The 22220-nt window shown below is 37.3% G+C and overlaps 1 protein-coding gene across 1 annotated transcript in view; it reads right to left on the bottom strand.

Annotated features, from left to right (window-relative positions):
• COL11A1 (collagen, type XI, alpha 1) overlaps positions 1-22220 on the bottom strand; it is a 164925-nt gene that overhangs the window by 58276 nt on the left and 84429 nt on the right. Inside the window, 11 exon segments of the mRNA XM_009333735.1 lie at positions 737-878; positions 1800-1853; positions 6057-6110; positions 6988-7041; positions 11046-11090; positions 11186-11239; positions 11370-11414; positions 13541-13594; positions 16667-16720; positions 20336-20443; positions 21032-21085. Of these exon segments, the coding sequence (XP_009332010.1) occupies positions 737-878; positions 1800-1853; positions 6057-6110; positions 6988-7041; positions 11046-11090; positions 11186-11239; positions 11370-11414; positions 13541-13594; positions 16667-16720; positions 20336-20443; positions 21032-21085 (718 nt within the window).

Here is a 22220-nt window from a genome sequence, read left to right as displayed (position 1 = left end):
GGAAACACATTACATTTTGATTTAAGAAAAAAAAGTGTAAACTGCTTATGTTAGTAATGACATGAGTGATGAAAATGAAATACCAGGTCCTAGTTATAGTAATGACAAAAAAGATTATGCCCCCACCTAATTCTTTTAAGATTTTCAGTACAATAGTCTATCAATATGGTTAAATTTATAACAAGCTCTGACAAAATACAGTATTATTTATAGAATATAAATAGTGAAGAACACAGCAAGCCATAAAAATATGTTTAAAGATACATTCATTAAAAATTTACAATGCCCATTTAAAATGGAAGATTGAATAAAATTACATAGTAACTAGATAAGCAACATTTTTCTTGTGCCCCAGTGGTGGCCAAAAAGTAAGCAAAGAGCTAAATTTGGTTAGTGAAATTCTGCCTTGCAGCCAGTACTACACATCCTACTTTAAATGCCAGTGTACAATTTTACACCTTGGTGTGAACATGTCATTATTACGTCTTTCCATAGTGAATGTGTGGTATATGTAAACTAGATTTTTATTTTTTATTACAAAATTACTGATTATTGGCTCAAGAGAATTCTCATTATTTCAATAGAAGCAGGCACGGCTCTAAAATTGGAATGTTCCAGTCTTCAAAATCCTTCTGGGTGAAATGCGCTCATCGTGATTTTACATTGTATGCTCTGATTTTATTCTGCATGTTCAGCATGATGATTGGAAAAGTGAGACTGGCGGCAATTTATCTGTCCCTTCTAATTTGTTCCCCAGAGCCACATCATACCTTAGCACCTTCTTTTCCTGCAGCACCTGGGAGGCCTTGTTCACCTGGTGGGCCAGGAGGACCTGGATGACCTCTTTCACCAATTGGGCCAGTCTCCCCAGTAGGACCCTAAGCACAAAAGTAAACCTTCAGTCACCTCAAGGTATTTAATGTCTTGGGGGGGTGGAGGTGGGGAGAAGCAGATTCTTAATATCCAGCTGTTATGAATATCTGTTAGAAAACAGTATTAGCACTGGTTAGCGTACGTTCCTCACCTTCCCTCCAGGCAAAGCTGACTTACGAAATATCTTTGTCCTATAAAATAAATCTTGCATTGCATTCTGCCTGCAGACACGTCTGTGCAGCTTCCAAAGAGTGAAATCCCGACCTTCCTCCTTCAGCAATGAAACTTTAAAACGGTGCGTACCCACGTATGGGAGGAGGTTACAGAAAGGACACGGGAGGGAAATCCATGTACTACGCTTGTCTTGAAACACTGTCTGTACTGTTGTTTGTCTGAATAAGATGAATTGGAAGGTAGGAGAGTTGAAAGATATCTCTTCAGATTCACTAGCAGAGAATTTTCACTGAGGGAGTTACCTAAAAAAGCTCACGCAATCCAAATGCTTGATTTTCTTGCAAATAAGCAAGATTAGATCAAATGAAATGTTGATAGTGAATCTCTCCACAATCTAAAAGTGACTGAAATTTGGCCTCTGACAAGAAGGTCACATGTTGTATTGTTCTTTCCAAACTATTTCATGGTAGAGGACTCTGCCTTCTTGACTTCTGTAAAGCATCAACTTCTTAATCACATGAAGAAAACACACAAAAAAGGAAGTGGAAAGGTAACCCCAACATCTGCATATTTTGTGGAATCTCTAATGATTACTAAGTATACCTTTCTAAAATTGTTATGCATAATTTGTTACAAAAGTTAATATAACCATCAATATGGTCCTTTTAATACAACAAAAGCAACCGCCTTTGCCATAATACAACCATTAAACATTGGTGTTGTGAAGTTAACTATGAAATTAAATGATATACCTGAGGGCCAACAACACCACCAGGACCAGGAGGACCAGTTTTTCCTTGGAAACCCTGTGAAATAATTATAGAATACCATGTTACCCAGGACAAGATACAGAAGAGCAAAATTCATATCTGTGATGAAGATGAGAAAGAGAAATCCCACGTCACACATTCCTTCCCTTCAGGAAATAAAAATGAGAAATTCTTTTTTCCTGTGTGTACTTAGAAGTGAAATACTGATTAATCTTTCTCATCTCTATCAGTTCCAATCTCTGAGGTGGTGCAGCAGTAAAAATACCAGTCAATTTTACAGATCTCTCTAGGTGAACCTGATTAGGTGAGTCTGAATGCATAAGTGATGCAGTTAAAAGACAGCTGAAAATACATTTTTACATATATACATTATGAATCATAAGCCAGACATACAAATGCTTTTTAAGAAAGACACAGATGGTGGATTAAGTTGGAGGGGCATTAAAGATAAAGGGGAGGTTAGACAGAAAGAAAATGAAAAGAAATAGAGATCCAAGGAAGATGAAGGTTATATAAAGACGGTAAGAAAGGCAGCGTGAGTGCCACAAAATGAATGAAGTTAATGAGAAATTGATATGATGACAAAAACTGGGAAGCAGAGCATAGAAAGGAAATGTTTTTGGGACAGTTTTTCAGAACACTGGCAAATTTTACTGAATTTTTATTTTCTAATCAGTGGGCCCAGATTTCCGTCTAAAATTAGTCAATAAGCCGAATGACAACCTCACTTTATAGTAGCAGTGTTTAATGTATCTTTGAAATGTGCTAAATTATTTCTTTTAAATATCGGAAGTGTGTTGCTGCATAAAGTTAGGAGAGCGCATTCACTGCTGTATCGCATCTAGGGTTCCACACAGTATCCCCTGCCTAGCAGCCGGTATCTGCCTCCTACTCTGCTCACCTGTGTGAAAACAAAGGTGTCATCTGGCCCACATTTCTTATAAATGTTGGGCCCTGCTCAGCATTCCTCTGGGCACAGTCTCATTGACAGTTGCCCCATTTCATCAGATCCGTTTTAACCTTTTTTTTACCTTCCTCAATCTGATTCTCTTCTTGCTGCCAGCCAGACGTTATCATGGTTCAGTTTGGCCCATAACTGTTTAGGCACTCTCTCTCAGACCTCTGAAATGATCCAGATTAAAAACAAATACAAAAGTACCCCTTTGCTCTAATGACTGAAAATCAGAACTGCTGCAGATGGAATCATTCATGTGTCCCTTCCTTTACACAGTCAAAGCTTCTTCTGAAGCCTATTGCAAGGAAAGACAAAGGAATGTTGAATATTACCCGTTTCCTGAAAGTACCTTGAGAAGACCTGCTATTCCCAGGTTTGCAGAATGCATTGATTCTTTGCAGTCTATTCAATGATTCTTGATGCTAATGATGGTTTTACTACTCTGCTTTCTCTCTCATGTCACCAACTTATCTATTCCCACAGATTCAGATTTGTAAAAGAAGTAATAAGCAAAGGAGATTTCGGCAGCAAATACTCAAGATGACCTGAACATCCCATGGGTTCATCTAAAATATTTAGTATTAAAAAATTTACACTAATGTCTCATGACTGTAAGTGCCTAATTAGCCTCCATTTTTTTGTTATTTTCTGTGAAAGACAATTTAATAAAACTGAGTTTATTGTAGTAAGAAGAAGGTCCTTGATTAATTCTAATAGACGAAACAGGTAGTATATTTCTATTTTATCCTTTCACAGGCATGAAACACTAAATTCTTGCCTAACACCAGACAATCTAACAATCTCTGCAGTTGATGCTTCCTGCCAATCTGAGATTGATATCACTGAAATTGATAATCACTTCTAAGGACAAACTAGCTTAATATTGGTTTTTGGTATCTAGTTTATTCCTACATTTATATTCCAAATTATTTATCATGATATTACTGTTCCTATGTCTAGAATTTCAGCAAATAATGGCAGTTCTTCAAAGCGCATGAGGCTTACTGGGGGAAGAAACTGTAGCCTTTTCTCCACTAATACTTACCTCAGTTGTCGTCAACATATGCTTATTATTCCATAAGCAAGCTGCAGGGTGCAATCTGGGAATCTGGCTCTCTAATTTGTTAAGCTTACATATGTCTCTCAGCCTACATTGTTGTAATGCCCACATGCACCACTGAACTTTAATGAGATATACGCCTAAATAAGAAACAGAATGCTTAAGACCCTGATTTACCAGTGAGTGCAATGAATGTTCTCTGATTTATACATTTTTAAAAAATCTGAAATGGAAATGTTCGTTGAAAAAAGAAGTCAACAAGTCTATTTTTTGTTTTTTAAAAACCCTGTTTTTCTACAAAAACATATACATGAGAACCCATGGGGAAAAAATATTTTTAAAATAATCCTGGCCCAAGTACACATATACACAGGGCAGAAAACAATGCTAATGAAAAGCTGCATTTGCTCCTAAATTACTCAAGTTTTATGTCAGTCTAACCCTACTAAACCCAAAGGAGACACAAAATTAGAGAACCACAGTATTGATTGAACCCAGAGGGACATGGTCCAAACATCACACAGTAGCAGAGTCCATAGTTTCATTGTATTTTGCATCTTTCATTTCTAGTCATGAGTGAAATCAAGAAATCATAGAATTATAGAATGTTTGAGGTTGGAAGCGACCTCTGGAGGTCATTTGGTCCAACTGCCCTGCTCAAGCAGGGCCACTGAGAGCCGGTTGCCCAGGAATATGTCCAGACAGCTTTTGAGGATCTCCAAGGATGGAGACTCTGCAACCTCTCTGGGTAATCTGTTCCAGTGCTCGGTCACCCTCACGGTAAAAAAGTGTTTCCTGATGTTCAGATGGAACCTCCTCTGTTTTAGTTTATGCCCATTGCCTCTTGTCCTGTCACTGGGCAACACTGAAAAGAGCCTGGCTCCATCTTCTTTACACCCTCCTTTCAGGTATTTATATACTTTGATAAGATTTGACCTGGGCCTTCTCTCCTCTAGGCTAAACAGTCCTGGCTCTATCAGCCTTTACTCATAGTAGAGATGCTCCAGTCCCTTAATCATCTTAGCGGCCCCTTGCTGGCCTCTCTCCAGTAGCTCGCTCCCTCTTGCACTGAGGAGCCCAGAACCGGACACAATACTCCTGGCCTCAGCAGGGCTGAACAGAAGGGAAAGATCACCCTACTGCAGCCCAGGATACTATTAGCATTCTTTGCCGTAATGGCACGTTACTGGCTCATGTTCAAATAAATAAGAATGAAGGGAAAATAGTAATTGTGCTTTTTCTTATCAGACTAAAGGACAATTTTGAGCTTCCTGCATTCTAAACAATGATCCAAATTCATTTTTATGGTACACAAGACTAGTCTTTGCATCATTGCAAAGAAAAAGAACAAAGAAGTAGTCAGTAATGTTTCTCTCACACACAAAAGAGCCACTATCGTTGCAAAGCATTACAATGCTACAGTACTAGTGGAAGAAAATACAGTTTTTCAGAATGATGTGTTACTTCAAGCTCTGCGCTCTCCCTTCCAGCAGTGGAAGTGACTCAGCAGTCACTAACAGAGTTCCAGTGAAGTTGGAACCCAAAACACATTCTACATGATGAGGAAATTTCTCACTGAATTCATTTATGGCTTTCTCCAGCTCTGAAAAATCTGAGTAAGAATTTTATTTTATTTCAGTGGGACAGGAGTAAGGTTTTGGCACTACAGAAGTAGACAGTTTTTTAAAAATAATTCCAGTAAAACTGTTACATGTTAATTTTTTCATTTTGCTGCCAGAATTTACTCATCGTGATTCTTAGGAGGATTACATAGGATATAGTTTCAAAATTTAAGATTTTTTTCACGGGTTGAATCATTCCTGATCCTACTTTCCAAAGGTGTTAGCTTTTGAGTTTCCTAGCTGCTTACCATTAGTGAGACTTTTTATTATATTATTTATGTTACACGGCATTCAGTGAGAAAAGGACCATATAGTAATCGCCTGACAAATCTTTATTAAAATGGAGATCTGAGTATTAATTTCTTTTACTTCTACTGACTATTTAAGCTCATTGTGATGTTACTAACCAGGCACAGCAAAGAATAACCTCTCTCTTGTAGCACGGAAACAAAATAAAGCTTTCTCATACCTAATCTACCAACTGTAAGAAAACTACAGCCTCTGCCCCTTTTTCTCTGTTGTCTCTGTTTCTTTAGTTTTGACCACACAGTCATGGCCTTTGGAGGTTTACAACACTAACACAGCAGAGTACATTTACTTACAGTCTCACCCCGCTGCCCTGGGTGCCCAGGCAGGCCGTCTTTTCCAGGTGGCCCCTGAAATTGTAAAATACATAAATCAAAGCATTTCTTAGCCATCCTTAATTCTGAAAAAAAGTGTGCAATTAGCTGTAAGACTCTATGATCTCTTTGTTTTTTCTAGACTAGGCTTCAGTACAGCTTAACTGCTCCTGTATCAGCTAACTGATTTTAGTAACACATTTTCCTTATGTCCTCCCTGATGTGTGTGAGCAATTTCTTGGAGAGTGACTGTTAGGTTGTCAAATGCATGCATGTTCAAAATGGATTTCTGTAAATTCAGAAATCATGGAAAGTCCCTATAGTTCCCTTCCATTTTTCTTTGCTTAATGACTCTGTTAACACAAAACTACGCATTACAGGAGTATTTAATGAAATTTCAGTTTTTGGCATTGGAAATAAAAATAACAAATGCACGGGTGAAAAAAATCACAGGTGGTTTGATGCTTTTGTACTTACTCCACATGAGCAGAAACACACTAGAAGAGCAGTGTAACTAGTTCAGGCTGCAGCTCAAACATGCTATTACTTCCATACATTTCTGCTACTAATGAATGTCTCCTTCCTCTTCATTTTTTCCTCAACAAATCAATTGTTAAAAAAAACCATACACCGGCAAACTACTATTTTGCCTAAACTCAGTCTGTCACCTGGACATTGGCATCAACATACTAGAAGACTTGCAGTTTAGTACATTATGCTGAATGTCATATGAGCTGCACCTATGATAATTTTGAATATGTGAGTTCTTGTCTTAGCCTTAAAGCTCAATAAGCATATTTGTAATCTATACATAAACCATCCCTTAAATAAATCTTCAAATACTAACTTCAGAAACATTGTGTGAAAAATAACATTCCTGTTGTTGCACGTACTTAATTAAAAAGATACTTACTGGAGGTCCCTTCGGTCCGGGGAATCCAACAGGTCCCTGAGGCCCTTGTGGTCCCTGGTATAAAGGCAACCAAACACGTAAAGTTTTACTCTAGCTGCCATGACACTGGATTGCAAAGTTTGCTATGAGCTCTGCACATAATGTCTCGTTATAAGCATGAAGCCTCAGCTCCACTGCCATAAATATTGGCAGCAACAATTCACATGCACAGACATTGGAGGGGATTTCCTGAAACCAATACTGCCTGTGTAGGAATGCAGTAAGAAAAAAGAAAAACTACTTATATAAAGTATGTCTGCGTCTGACCCCTGAAACTGTGCGTAATAAAGTAGGAATCAACTGTGAGTAAGAAACATTGCTTTCTGTGTTGCATAAAACATGGGAATTAATTAATAGTCTGGTGGTCTTTTTAACTTTGAGTCCAACATTCATCTTTGGCAGTTCTTACACTCTGACAATATTTCAAGCCAGTACAAAAGTACAAACTTCCAAATAGAGTAAGCTTTCCAGAGTTACCAGGGACTAAATACAACATTCTTGCTATCATGAAAAATAGTTGATAGCTGAAAAAAAACCCATGACCCATGAACATTTTATTTATATAGTTTTGTATATACACATATATATGGAGAGAGACAATTTTCATGCAACATGGTTTTACAGATTTAAAGATGATCATGTGTGTTAGTGTATTGTGTATGTATATGTACAAGTATATACATATACATGTGTACATACATGTATGTCCACATACATCTATACACATAGATATTTACACAAAGTACTAGCTTACAGGACTAAGTTGTCACCAAACACAACGGAGGCCAGCTTTTAACATTTATTGCTGATATGCTGAAAGGGACCGTGTCAGCTTATTAGAAGAATTTTTCCTGTTTAGTTTTTAGTGTGCTAAGTCAAAGAGTAGCAACTTGAAAAACCTTATTTATTCTACATGGTCCCACAGCAGAGCCATGTACCCTAGTCATATAGTGCAAGACTTTACCCTGTTCTACTTGGTATATGACGTCTGGTTTTGCCAACACATCAGCTGTCAAAATGTGTTAGAAATGTTGGTTTGAAGTTTGATGCAAAAGACTTGAAGCAGGAGGCCACATCTCCCAAATTGTGCTACTCTTTTGCTCCTCTGATAAAGCGCCAACTGTTTCTGAGTTCCATAAACGTTATTTGTTAGAGCCCAGGCTCACTTCCAGAGCGTGGCTGCCTCCTGCAGTAGGCGAAGCAGTGTGTGAATGTAGCTGTGGGAGAGGATCGCTTGTGCCCAGCCTCGGAGAATTTGCCCTTAAGTGAATCTTATTGCAGGGCAGACCTTGATTATACTGTAATATTAAATCTGAGTCAACTAAGAAGTGCTAGGTAAAGGAAGAAATCTTTATGATCTTACTGCACCATCCGTCATTTTTATTTTCTCTTCCAAAACAGGTGTAAGGTTGTTTCTGAAACCTCCATAACACACAAATATGCTCCATATGAGGGTTTGGGGTTTTTTTAATGCTGCCGTCTCTGTGAACAAATGACCTTTCCTCATTTGCTTCTGGGTATAACATAAAACATAAAGTTTCCAAAAAAATGGAGGAGTTCTATAGAGGAAAACTATTAAAATTGACTCAGCTGCTGTACAAAATATATGAAAGAAATTGGTCTCTCTCAGGAATTGGGTTATAAGAGCACAACTCAAAGTTTTACTGTTAGTTGCACCTTCTTTCTCATAAATACCCACTGTACTTTGATCCTCACATCTTGAGGCTTTTTAAGGAAAGAAGATTTGCATTTTTTTTAATTCACAACATGGCTTGCAGATTTCAAGCTGCTGGACTGATGGACTATGTGAGAAAAAGCACTAGAATACTAACAGCATGTTATCAAAATTACATTTTCTTTTTTGTCATTAAATTTCATTTTAACAGTAGCTACACAGGACAGATTAGTTAATGTTTACATGTCTGCTACCTGAAATAGTCTCAGCGGAGTAGAAATGACAGTTTTATTTTTTGGCTGAAATTCACCCCTATTGGGAAGCAAATAGATACCCCACACTTATATTACACAAGTGATATGAGACGTGGTGCTCTGCGATTCTTCATCTCTTTGCTCTAATCAATTTCTCTCCAGGGATGCCTTCATCTTGGATTGATCTGCTCACTGTTTTCAGTCCCCCCACAGCTTCTCTTCCTCACAACCTCTCGGAGCTGTCAGCAAACTCCTCCTTCACAAGGCTCTGCTATTCACCTTCGGGTAGCCTGCCTCTGATGTTCCCCCTCAGCGTAAAACAGCCTACAGTTCCTTTCTTGGACTATGCCTAGTTCTCCACATCCAACATCCTAGTTAACTCATTCCTCTCCTGAATCCCAGCTTCCTGCCCCTGTGTCTCTCTCTTACTTGCCACATCATTCCTGTTTCACCCAAACTTTCAGTTATTCCCGCTCTCTATGTTCCACTTGGTACATTGTCTTTTGCTTGATACAGAGGTACTTTCAACTTCTTACTGCAGCTCCCCTTGGAGTGTTGCCTTCCATATGTACGGGCTACAGCCTAATTCTCCAGTCCTGAACTTTCCTTCTGTTCTCCTGTTTCCTGCTGTTTCCTTCTGTTCTTCTGCTTCCTACCTCTCCTCCTTACTGCAAGAACCACTGTCCTGCCCCACTAACCAGTCTCTTAGACAGTTAAGTAATATTCTGCTTCAGGAATGAAAGAGCTAAAACGATGAGTACGGAAGGTTTTTAGTAAACTAAAACTTTTGTTTCCAGTGTACTTGGTATTAATTTTTTTGGCACGTGCTTTAATGGCTTTCAGTCAAAAGGAAAGGAATCCTTTTCTTAAGCAGAAAAATGTGACATGAGATATGCAGGCATGTGCATTCCTTTACGTGTGTACAGCAGACAGATGTGTATTAATACTCTACTTGCGACTGCTAAGGATAAACCAAACAAAATTATTGCTTTCTGCAGACACACGAACTGAAAATTCGAGATCTCTAGAACACACTCATGCCATGCTCTTGCTATCATTAGTTTTATGGATGTCCTTATCTCCAGTAATCAACTCAATCAAACCACGTGGTCTGATCCTATGGCCTTTGCCCTTTTTCAGTTTGCTTAGTCATTCTAGCAAAACCAGCTTGCTGTTCTGCTAGTATTGTTACACCAAGTGCGCATGTATTCAGCAAGGAAATAGTGTAACAAAGCGACATTACGGAACAGGGGAAAATGCACAAGGAACTCCCTCCTGAGGAGTAAGACTTCTGGAGATCACTGGGACTTGGGCGTGGGTACTGGGAAAGGATTTATAGATTCTCTACATGAAAAAGGTTAGCAGTTTAATGAAATATGCCTACGAAAGAAAAGTTTGTTCTTAAGCTTTGCAAAAATACTTTGGCAGAGAGCATGTCCACTTAAACTATCTGAGTTGGTTTTCAAGTGCTGCTATTACAAATCTGATTTATTAATATTGTTTTTCTGTTATATACTGCTGTGTAATGGGCTGACTGTATATTGGATTTGTGTATTGATTGGTAATATAATAGCAAGCAGACAATTTTATTTTAGCAAGCACAATAGGATTTCTCAAGCATGCAGAAAGTAGGCTGAAGGGAATTCTTAGCTGATCAGAACAAAAAAAATCAGCTGCTTCAAGAAAGAAGCTTCTGGAGATGGCTTGAGTGATTTGTAAATCCCATAAACAAGCAGTACGCTGCAATAAATGGGGCATCCTTAAGAGCATAGGCTGGTAAGTACAACTGTAATTTGCATGGATAAATACAAAGTGCATGGATGTAATACAAAGTGTGTATGTAATTCTGTGTGTCCTATTTGTACAAAACTGAGCTACAGATGGAAGAAACTTTCAGCAAACTTCAGCTACCCCTTTCATAACTTTGTGAAAAGCATCATTGGAATTGAGGCTTTGTCAGTTCTGCTCACTCTGGTCGAAGAAGGGCAAAGGCATGAGAGGGAGAATTAAAAATAAAACAACCCTCCCACCCTGAAATCACACTCCTGCATAGTGGGAAAAACAGCGTGTACATAAAAGCTTTCACATACCCTTTCACCTGGTGGGCCAGGAGGACCATCATTGCCTGCAGTACCCTAGAAAGCAAAGACAGTATGTTCAAAGATTAGACCTCTGTTTTATTTAAAAGAAACAACCTGTAACCAACCTATACAGTGTGCTTGACAATTACCTTTGGACCTGGTTTGCCAGTGGGACCTCTGGGACCTCTTGAGCCTCTTGGACCCTGCCAATTTAACACAGATGCACTTGAGGGTAATTATTGGATACTGTAATCAAATCAAAATAATTCTTCACAGTATAGTGGAGGCAAGTAATATAGGAAAGCCTCTAAATTGCAAAGCAAAAGTACATACTGTTGGTCCTCGCTGTCCTCTGGGGCCTGGTTTGCCATGTAAACCCTGTAGAGAAAAGTTCACAGAAATCACCTTAGCAGACACTGTATTTGTGAGATAAAGCGTTTTTTTACTGAAGAGGGGGCAGAGTGCAACTCCCTTAGGTTTAAATGTTATCTTTCAGTATCTACTTTGCATTTCAATTTACAGAATCATGGTCCTTGATAAAATTGATTATCTTTCTGAGTTCACCGGGACTTGTAGCTAAACGCGCTGAATTTGCCTCAGAGTCCTATTCTGTCATAGGTGTTAGAACATTTTAAACTACTTTAAAATAGTAGTGAAGACGGCACACAACAAGCAGAGTCCCTCTGCAGTAGGTTAAAGCACTTGGCACCATTTCCAGTGTAATAAAAGCCTTGAAGACAAAGTTCCCAGGTTCCCATGGACAGCTCCACAGGTTAACAGCGCAAAGAAAGGGCAAGCCTCTCTTTTTTTATAACAGAAATAGGGACTGTAATACCTACCGGGATTCTGCAGACTTGCACGGAGATACAGAACTTGCCAGAATACTAGCCCTTAATTTTTTGCCTCAGTATATCTCCTAATCATACTCAACAGATTTCTTTCCTTAGGCTGGGCATTAGTATTGCTGTGCATTCTAATGCAAAGAAGCTTATAATTCAATAGAGTATTCTTTAGGTAGAAAAAGGAACCTGATGACTGGTACTTTCTAATCTCTGAGGTAAACACAACAGCAACAGAAAATCAGCAGAGATATTTTAGCATAAAGCTTGCTTTTATTGGAAACCAATTAAATGCACACACCTGTTTTCTTGAGGGTTTTTTATATAGATTTTATTTCACTTATCAAAATAAAAATTATGTGTTGTTCTTAAAATGCTACACAGCTTGTGAACTTCTCAGGGACAATGACTGTCTTTCCTAGTACCAGTGTGCGTGGTAGCATAAAACACAAGGATATCCCTTTAGGCAAGGCTCATGTTAATACCTGATTCACATTACAAAACCAGCAGTTATTGTCTCATTGATGATCAGCATAATACTTAAGTATGCATGCAGTTTCATGGTATTAATTACGTGGTTAGTACCCTAACTGAATTGAAAGCTTTATGAAGGCCTGATAACGGATCAATATAATTAGATTTTCATAATTTTAAGTCTGGTCTTTGATGTTATCATTTTACTTGTTTTTTTAAGCTGATATCTTGATCAGCAGTCATGTCTCATTTTTCCCAACAAGGATGAACTGAACATTGTTTTATTGCTTGTGTCTGTCCATAACAACATATCTTTATCTTAGCTAAAATAATACAAGAACAATTTAAACCATACATAAGCAATGCAAATGCAATTGGATTTCATATATTTCATCTTAAAATCGTGTTGTTTTCATGCTGCAAATTAAAATGGATTCTTAAGAACAATGATGCACATTACTTCAGTTTGACTTTAAGTTGCTATCATCTACGGATTCTGACTCATTCTCTTAATTTCATCATCTTTCTAACAACATGTTCTGCTATGTTCAATTGAGCTTTGAAGACGACAGCACAGTGACCTTCTTTCTAACCTATATTTCATTTTTACAGTTTGAAGAATATGCATAACAGATTTTCCCTCACCTGCTTCAAGTAAACAAAGCAGCAAAAGCTGTCATTTTACATCTATTTTTTAATATACGTAATAGTATATGTTCTTCATCTTGTCTGGTATAGTTTGCATTTTCGAAGCTCAGCCTATAAAAAAGCTTGTGGCAAATCAGAATACTTAGGAAATACAAGCTGAATTTCCTTAAGGGTAAATTGCATGGTAGCAGGATAATTCATGGGATACAGGAAAATAGTCCTTGCCAACTCACTCAGCTATACTGTCAAAAAAGATGCTTCAGCAAAGGTGATTTCTTGTCTCTTTTTCAAATATATAATTGTGGTAGCATACGCAGTGAGAAAGTGTCCGAGTTCCTGTGTATTTAGATGAATACCTTAAAGAATGAGAACTAGTGTCTCAGTATGTCCTGTTTTACATAACTGTAGAGGTTCATCTTAAGCATGAAAAACCTGTTTTTAGAGTTCTTTAGATAGCAGCTTCTATCCTTAGGTTTCAGTGACTTCCCATAGCACCGAGTTCCAAAAGTTAATTAAGTGTCATGCAAGCATGAATTATCATACCCTTGCACCTTTCTCTCCATTGGCACCTGGAAATCCTGGGAAACCGGTTGAGCCCTATGTAAGAAATCAATGCAAATATCAGAGGATATCAAAGCAAAACAGTAGTATAGCCAACATTTAATTTATACGTAAAGCAGACCTCCAAAGTCACGTACATTATACACGTCAAACTTGCAAGTGTGACAGCTCTGACGAATAGCTGCAAATTAACTTACCATAATGCCTCAATTCCAGAATGCATTAAAAAAATCAATGTATAGAATGGACATTATTTGTCATCTTATTAGACAATAAAGTATTCATTAAATCTGCACTGTTTTTAACAGTAGGAAAGAAATTATCAGTAACAGCCCACTAGAAATAACTGTATCATAATGAAGAGGAACAAACAAGGCCTTGTTGCCTCACAGTATAATAATTCTTTTACAAAATAACTTCATTCAAAATAATCATAAGGTGTTGCCACACCTGAACAGTGGTCCTCTATTCACTTTACTGAGCTGTAAATTACTTCAGGGGCTTTATTCACTGTAGGCTGACCACTGGCCAGTTTCATTTAACTGATACGTGCAACTTGTACCTGTGCTTATATGCTCATCTCGTATGCAGAATTTATGGGGAGATTGTTTCTATATATAGGAACTGCTTCCACGCATTATTCCTACTTCTCCTTTTTTCTCCCCTTCCCTCCTGCTAACGGCCCAGTCTAATCTCGGCAGTACTATTTTCTTCTTTATTTCTGGTATACAGGTCCAGAGGGACAGCAGACTTGTTACCTGCCAAGGTGTTAATTTGTCATAAGGAACTTGGGGTCAAAGAAGTGATAGACTTGATAAAATATACTTTTAAGTGACCGGAGATGAAAATGAAAGTGTGTGGTCTGGCCAGCCACTAAAACTACCGGCCAGACTCCCTGCTGTGATAATGCATCTATATCTGTGCAGCTCGCTATTAGTATTTTAGTGGCAAATAAAATGCATATAACTTAAAATAGAATTTCTTGGTGCTCTTCTTTGAAATGTCAGTACGTATTTTTTCCTTTTTTCTCTTTTTCTTACTGATGCTTTCCTTTTAATGAATCTTGTTTCACACAATCATTCCAATTATCCATTAATGACGTAGGGGCAGTACAACTTCACTGACACGGATTCTAATGAAAACCTGACTGATATTCACTGGTGGGAGAAAAGTAGGAGATTTTATTTTCTTTCCTTTCTTCCTTTCTTTTTAATTCTTCACCAGTTATAACTTAAAATGTGAATAAAACTCTGAAAATTCTACTCTGTGAAGCCCAAGCATGTTCTTTATAATTAAAAGGCCAGAGGGAAAAACAAATTCTAATGATCGGGCATTAATGGGCATGACTTGGTTGTAAATATATATACACAGTACTTTTTGCAATTGTGTTAATCGAGAAGGACTGGATGGGAGAAAAAAATATAGTGAAAATTATCAGATAATGGCAGTACTCTACGAACAATTCTCAGAAGAAAAACAATGTAAAGCAAGTAAGTGACAACAAAAAGAACAGTGTGAACCTTCTTGACAATACTGGGACAAGGTTTCTTATTTGCTTTACACAGCTAATATGTTTTTCTGCTGCTTCATTTTTTCCCTCTCCCCTATGTTAATTTGAACTGGACTGTGAATAAGTTTCAAAAGAAGTCTCTAGTGAGCCGATGTATCGTAGCTGTTATTGCTCCTCCTTGGAAGTTTAAGTGACAAATTAGAAGAGCAAACAGTGAATTCAGCTTGAGAACTATTTTCAATTTTCATGTGTTAAAAATTTAATGTAATGAAATTCTTGATCAAGTCTTTGCTGAAAAAAGAATCAATCAACTTTTATTTGAAGTGTTATATTTGTTCTTAGAACTGAATAATGTACAACCTCTTCGATCTTAGACTTTTCAAAAGACAGGTCTAAAGGGGAACAAAAAGAGAGACTGAAATCTCAGACAATTGTGCTAAGAAACAGAAGCAAAAAACCGTGTCTCTCAAGGTGAATAGCTTTCATGAGTACTTTCCATAGACAGTTTTGATATTTTTCACTAACACAGAGTGTTCAGTGAATAAGCATTCTTCAGATAGTTCATTCACTTGACAGAAAAGTATAGGCCAGAGTCAGAAAAATACTTTGCTTAGCCAGCCAGGAAGTTGTATTTCTTCCAAAAAATAAAAATTTCAAATTTGAAAATAAAAATAAATCCCAAAGTAGAGCAAAGTTGAGGATTTTACTGCAGGTTGATTGTTCAGTTGTGTAGAAGGGGTAAGGGTTTCTTTTACTTGCGATAATTCCCTAGATGAGTCATCTTTGAGACAGTCTGGAGACGCAATGTCTCCCTAATGGCCTCCCCTACACTGGGAAATGTCTGTAGAATTATTTTTTTATTCCATTTTTTCTTTCTTGCTAAGAGAGTTTGCAATTCATTTAGCATGTCCATTTCCTAAAGCTGTGTTAGGACAACCTTTTTAAAAATATGTTTCATAAAAATGTTTTAAAAATATAAGCCTCCACTTAAACCAGAAGCCACCTATATGGTTTTCTATTGCAATCAAAACATAAAAGATAGCTGAAGGATAGACGTAGGCACACAAATCAACTAAGGATTGGGTTTTGTCATGTTTGTCTTAACAGAAGCAAAAGGAAAACATGACGAAAATTTTAAATTATATGTTTCAAAGAAATATGGCTTATTCTATGGAAGAAGCAATAATGACACAAATGGAATCCTTGTACCACACGGAAAATCCCCACCACTATCAGCATCCATTTAGTGGTCAATATAGTGCTCATTCTCTTTCAAACATATCAGCAGTTATTTCATTTTCAAGTTGTTTAATGCATGCCAGTCTGATGCTCGCACAAAAACACAACTCATGAGAGGATGGCAAAGGTTCGAAGGCAGTAGAGTTAAGAAGAGGAAAGACAGTGCTCCTTAAAGAGCCTGCCTTAGGGATCCAACATATTTAAAGACTTTATTTCAGAACGTGATTGTCAAGAAAGAAAATGTGAAAAATGGCCCTTGCTTTGATGCTCACGCCCTGCTTTCCCCAATCACACAAATAAAATAACTGCCGTCGTGACTAAAGTCAAAGCACAAGATATACAGCTCATTTACAGCTCACCTTTGGACCTTGTCTTCCTGGGTATCCTGGCAATCCGGGGACACCAAGCTTACCCTGCAATACAAAGGCAGTGTTAAATTTTATTTTATCCTCCTTAGTGGTTCAGCAAACTTCTATGGAAAATATTTTTTCCACAACTTACGAGTGATGACACTTCATGGAATATAATATTCAATTAAATAAATTTCTCATTTTAACTATTAATCACCAGTGGGCTTAGTTCCCTAAACTTCAATAAAAATCCCACTCCAATGAATGAGTTCAGCAAAGCCAATACCTCAGTGTCTTCTTTTTCTCCCCCATGAAGTGCTCTGTAGTGATGTGGGGCTGAGGTCATTGAACTATTAATATTCTCTAAGAAATCAGGGTGTTAATAGGTTTAAGTGAGAATAAATCCTTTTTAATTTATACTGTGTGATGGTTGCTTTCTTTTCCACAGGTTTTTCATGAGTTTGAAGAATCAACTTTTTTCTTGAATAGTTCTAAACTGTTTGAGACTATGATAAATCATACCCCACTGACTATTGGCTGACAATAGATTTGTCAACAAATATTACCGTCTTGCTATGTTCAGAAAGGACAACAGGATGAGCAATCTGATCAACACTGACATCAACCATTCCTAGAAATGAAATACAGTACCCTACCCCATTGAGTTGGTCTCTTCAGACCTCTAGAGGATGAGTGATGGTTTGCCACTTTCAAAGGCAAGGGAAAGCAGTTTCAGTCTTTGAAAGATGGGAACTCTGGGAAAGAATTTGCCTATTTGCCTATTCTAAACACAGTCCATGTTCCAGACTATCACATTTTGGAGATCTCAATGGAAAAGATATGATTATACAATATAATATGGTACTCTGCAGTAACCTTAGATAATGAAAAAGAGAAAGGAGAGACCTGTATGGGAAAGGAAATTTGCCAAAATAAACATGTCTGTTCTTAAATAATGCAGCACATGAATAAAGATGGTGTGTATTATCATATTCACGTAAGTGCATGTGTCTGGCTGAGAAATTATTAAAGAAGAATTCTTCCATTTATGAAAATAATTATAATGCTGCCAGTTATGTGCCACACTGAAACAAGCTGCACCCATTATAATGATTGAAATGTTTTGCAGCATGACAGTGCATCAAACTCTTGTCGAATTCACTGAAATTGTCCCTGGTTTTATGATTAAGCAAGCCTAGGTTTTGAGTGTGGATACGGACAGTTTTTTGATTGTAAGCTCGTTTCTGATATGTTCCTCATTTTTTTGGCACCATACTTGGTATTTTCTTTACTAAGCAAATCCAGCCCTAGACCTACTTGGGAAAGAGAGTTTTCTTATCACAGGATCAGTTGAACGTAGAGAATAGGAGACTACTCTGATACTTATATTACTTTGGAAGAGTAGTACCTTTGCATTAAGTAAGTCATAGGAATGACAAGGGAATAGGACATTGACAACTGGTCTTACAGGCACTTCCCTAATATTGTGGGGAGATCTAAGAGTTCACAAACGTTATTCTCGTCTTTGCGCTAAAATAAATATCATAGGACCAACATCATAGAATTCTCCCCTGACCCACTCCATCTGGCCAAGTATCCACAGAATATCCACAGAAGATGTTTGACTTTCAACGGGCAAGAAAAGGGAAAACTTTGGGTCTACAATTTCAAGCCCAGCTAATAGTGTTATCAACACCAGTAATTTTTTTCAAATATCTTCTGATATTTAGGGCTTCAGATTCTGGACTTGTGAGACTGTAAGAGTCCCGTATATGTCATAGTGAAGAAGAAATGCTTAAAAACACGAACGTATATTCACACTGAGTAATTTGAATAAGAAGAATTAAAAATAACTCAAATTCATATTTAAAAAATATAAAACAAAGTTTGTTTTGGTTTGGTTTACTTTGTTCTTTTTAACTTAGGTTACAAAGCCTTGAAAAAGATGGACTATTTTGTAGATGTCCTCAGTCTATTAGTTATTCTGCAGATATCATGACAACAATACAAATTTTTGTAGGATTCCTAATATTCTTACATTTTTGTCAGGTCAGCGATACTGAAAACAACCATTGCCATGAAACATACAGTTCTTTCTGGAGAATGTAAATATATTGTAGGTGAAGATAATACGACCCTTATCATATCAGATTGTTTGGCTGATCTAGCTAAAACTGACTACACTGGCTTTCTGGTGTGAACTCAGCTTGCATTCCTGTAGGAGAATAGTTCTGAGTTTCTTTTTTTATATGTTCTTTAATTCATGACCTAATGAATCAATTCAATGACCTAATAGCTGGTGAGGTATCTTGCAAAACTGTGGAGAACATTAATTCAGAATTAGTTCCCAATAGTTCAGTGTCCTGGTTTTGGCTGGGATAGACTGGTGGGTGGGAGTGAGCCAACGGCTGTGTGGTGTTTAGCTGCCTGGCGGGTTAAACCACAACATGAAGTGAACCTGAAAATAAATCTTTTTTGTAATGAGTGAACTGAGTTTTTGGCTATACACTTTTCTAAGAGTTTATGAATGACATTAGGCTCAAATTATAACCCTAACATCTTTCTGAACTTCTACTAATGACATACTTGCAAAAAGTAGCAACTTTTGATGAAAAGAGAGTTTGTTCCTAAGTTTGCTGAATACATTTTTGTCTTCCTGGCAAAACTCTTAGCTGTGAACTTTGTTACCTTTTTAGTAGCACCACATACTTACTAAGATTTCAATGTACACTTTCAAAGACTGTGTACAGATAAAAAGATGTCATGATGTCAGATGGGATGTTGCTGGAAAATACTAACTGTTCCTATTTTAGAGACAGCGAAAGTGAGAAAGAAATGTAAAATGCACCTTCTGCCCTACTCTTTTCAAGACAGAACTAGCATTAAAGCCACAGTTACAAAAAAATTTAAAGGGAAATATTTTCACCAGCATCTTCTCACTTCTGTGAAATATTGTATACACATTTCTGAACCATCATTTTTGTTTTATTTATCATTCTTTCCCAGTTACCCAAAATGCCACTGCTGAAATCACCTTTCTTTTCTGATGCTCTCACCCAGTGAAATATGGTACCCGCACACGCATTCCTCAGCCTCCCTTCCTCCTCTATATCAATCTCAAGTGATTTTTGTTGAGGTCAGGATTCGACAGAGATTTGTACTTACCTTTGTGCTTGTTCTCTGCTGTATTTCATATCACCATCCTTTTTTCAGTCCTCCCTTTTAACAGCCCACTTTTGCCAACCCTATTTTGGATTTTTATTCGGGGTATGTTTTCTGTTTAAAACAATCTTCATGTCACAATTTGTCGTAATATGACTGTGAATATTAACGGTGGTGCTGCAGAATGAATTATCATTCTTTGTGCCCAACTATTTTCTTTGCATCATATTTTTCTTAGCTGGCGTGCACTGTATGTAATTTGGGATAAGAATTTAGCTGCCTTACGTGCCAATGAAGTATTATAATGCCTTTATTGTATACTTACAAAACAGTGATTCCCCATACTTTTTCAAATGTGAACTCCAGTGGTCTGCTGTAGTAGCGTCTCATAAAAACTACTGTTAGGTAACTCAAGATTTTGCAGATCTGGAGGCTTGTCGTTTTAGTGATGAAGATCACGGGCTCCATCTATGTTATGAGGCAATGACATGTTTATGTTGATATCTGGCTACTGACCTTTTCCCCAGCTGGACCAGCAGCACCTGGGTCCCCAGATGGACCTGCTCGACCTTTTGGACCTTCTGGACCGTCTTCTCCTCGTGGACCTGGCTGACCAACTTCTCCCTAAAATACACCACCTTATAAATATGGAATGATTGCCTTCATGCATATATTAGAGGGACTACCTGCAATTACTTGAAAATAAGTTTTCAGTAAATGTAAACAGAGATTAGAGTCATAGAATCATAGAATGGGTTGTGTTGGAAGGGACCTTTAAAGGTCATCTGGTCTCACACCCTGCAATGCACAGGGACATCTTCAACTATATCAGGTTGCTCAAAGCCCTGTCTGATTTCCAATTAGGAAAATACCACTGCTTATGTTCATTATATAAATGCAAATACATATAAATTAGGCACTGAATATTACTTTCACAAGTGTAAGAGCCCAGTCACCTTGCCTGAAGGTGAAGAAGCTTAGTGAAAAGGATATCCAAGACTGACATTCTCCTCCTCTTTCTAACTGCAGCATTGTTGATTCACAAGAACCAAATCTCTGGCTCAAATCTGTGCATGTACAGGTAATAGAAATAATCTAAGCTACTAGCTTTTATTTTATTTTTGGTTTAAATTTATTTGTTCACTTCAGTGATCCTTTCAAAATAATAACACAAACTTTTTAAGAACATATGGGCTATGAATAAATGCTTACCCGGTCACCTTTAAGGCCCATGTCACCTTTAAAACCTGGAAAACCATCTTCACCCTAAAAAAGGCAGAAATGCATGTGATGACTTTTAGTAATAGAAAGGATTTTTTTTTCTGCAGACAGAATAAGGAAATACATTCACTACAGATTAAAATAATTTGCATAGATAAAGTGAGAACTTCAGACACCAGAAAATCTAATATGTCTATTGCTATTTTAGAGAAAGTATATCAGTGCACTATACAAAATGACTTTTTAGTTTGAAAGGTCCTGATAACAGCTGTTTAAAGCTGTTTAAAATCTGGTTAAAGATAGAGACAATACAGTTCTTCTGTTTTACTATGAATTATCTTGTAAAGTCCTTTCTTAGCTCCTAAGCTTTTTTTTGATTACGACTCTTTTTAATAAGGTCATCCATTCAATTAACTAAAAAATTGGTGGCAAGTTATTCAGTGTTATTCTTTTTGATAGCAGAACCTCCCTTTCAATTAATTTTTCTTTTAAATTAGTGTCTTAATAGTATCATGAGAGGAATAAAAAAATTGGCTGGTTTTGACATCTTAATAAAATTAAAAAAAAAGACATATATTAATGTTCATGATATAAAAGAAGTAGTCATTTCTACGTAGTAGTTCAATGTCCAGCAATACTCAGCCCTGCCTACTTCCATTGGCTGATGTGATTGAAAGAAAGTAGAAAAACCAATGGACACTGAGATTGCATCTATGTACAGTGGCAAAACAGGTGCACATTATTGTTATTCCTAGTGAGAATTACTTATTTACTGCCTAGTAAATTCTGGCAGAGAATTGACTCCAAGCATTTTAACAGGTCTCCGTGCTGAAGTACAAGCAGACAGTACTCAGACAAATTTCATTTACACCTGCATGAGTTAGTTCAGATACAAACAGAAATCTCCAGAGTTGTTCAGTGGAGGTGTTCATGGCTTGCTCTAGCATAACTGATCAGCTTTTGGTTCCCTCTTTCTTGATCTAACTCATCATACAACTACTGTTCCAATATCCAGACAGACAAGATTATTGACTGCATTTTTATCTTAGTTGTATCCTGGGAGCAAAGGTCTTTGTGATGAATGAGCGCATAGTAAAATGTTTTACTGTGATGCTGTTAGGTTTTTTATATGCTGAAGTAACGTTGCTGACTTAGAATCTGAGTAGTATTTGGACTGTCA

This window comes from Pygoscelis adeliae, unplaced genomic scaffold, assembly GCF_000699105.1.
Source record: "Pygoscelis adeliae isolate BGI_AS28 unplaced genomic scaffold, ASM69910v1 Scaffold10, whole genome shotgun sequence".
Taxonomy (NCBI): Eukaryota; Metazoa; Chordata; class Aves; order Sphenisciformes; family Spheniscidae; genus Pygoscelis; species Pygoscelis adeliae.
Note: the sequence above shows the minus strand (reverse complement) of the source record. Positions and strands in the feature narration are given on the sequence as shown.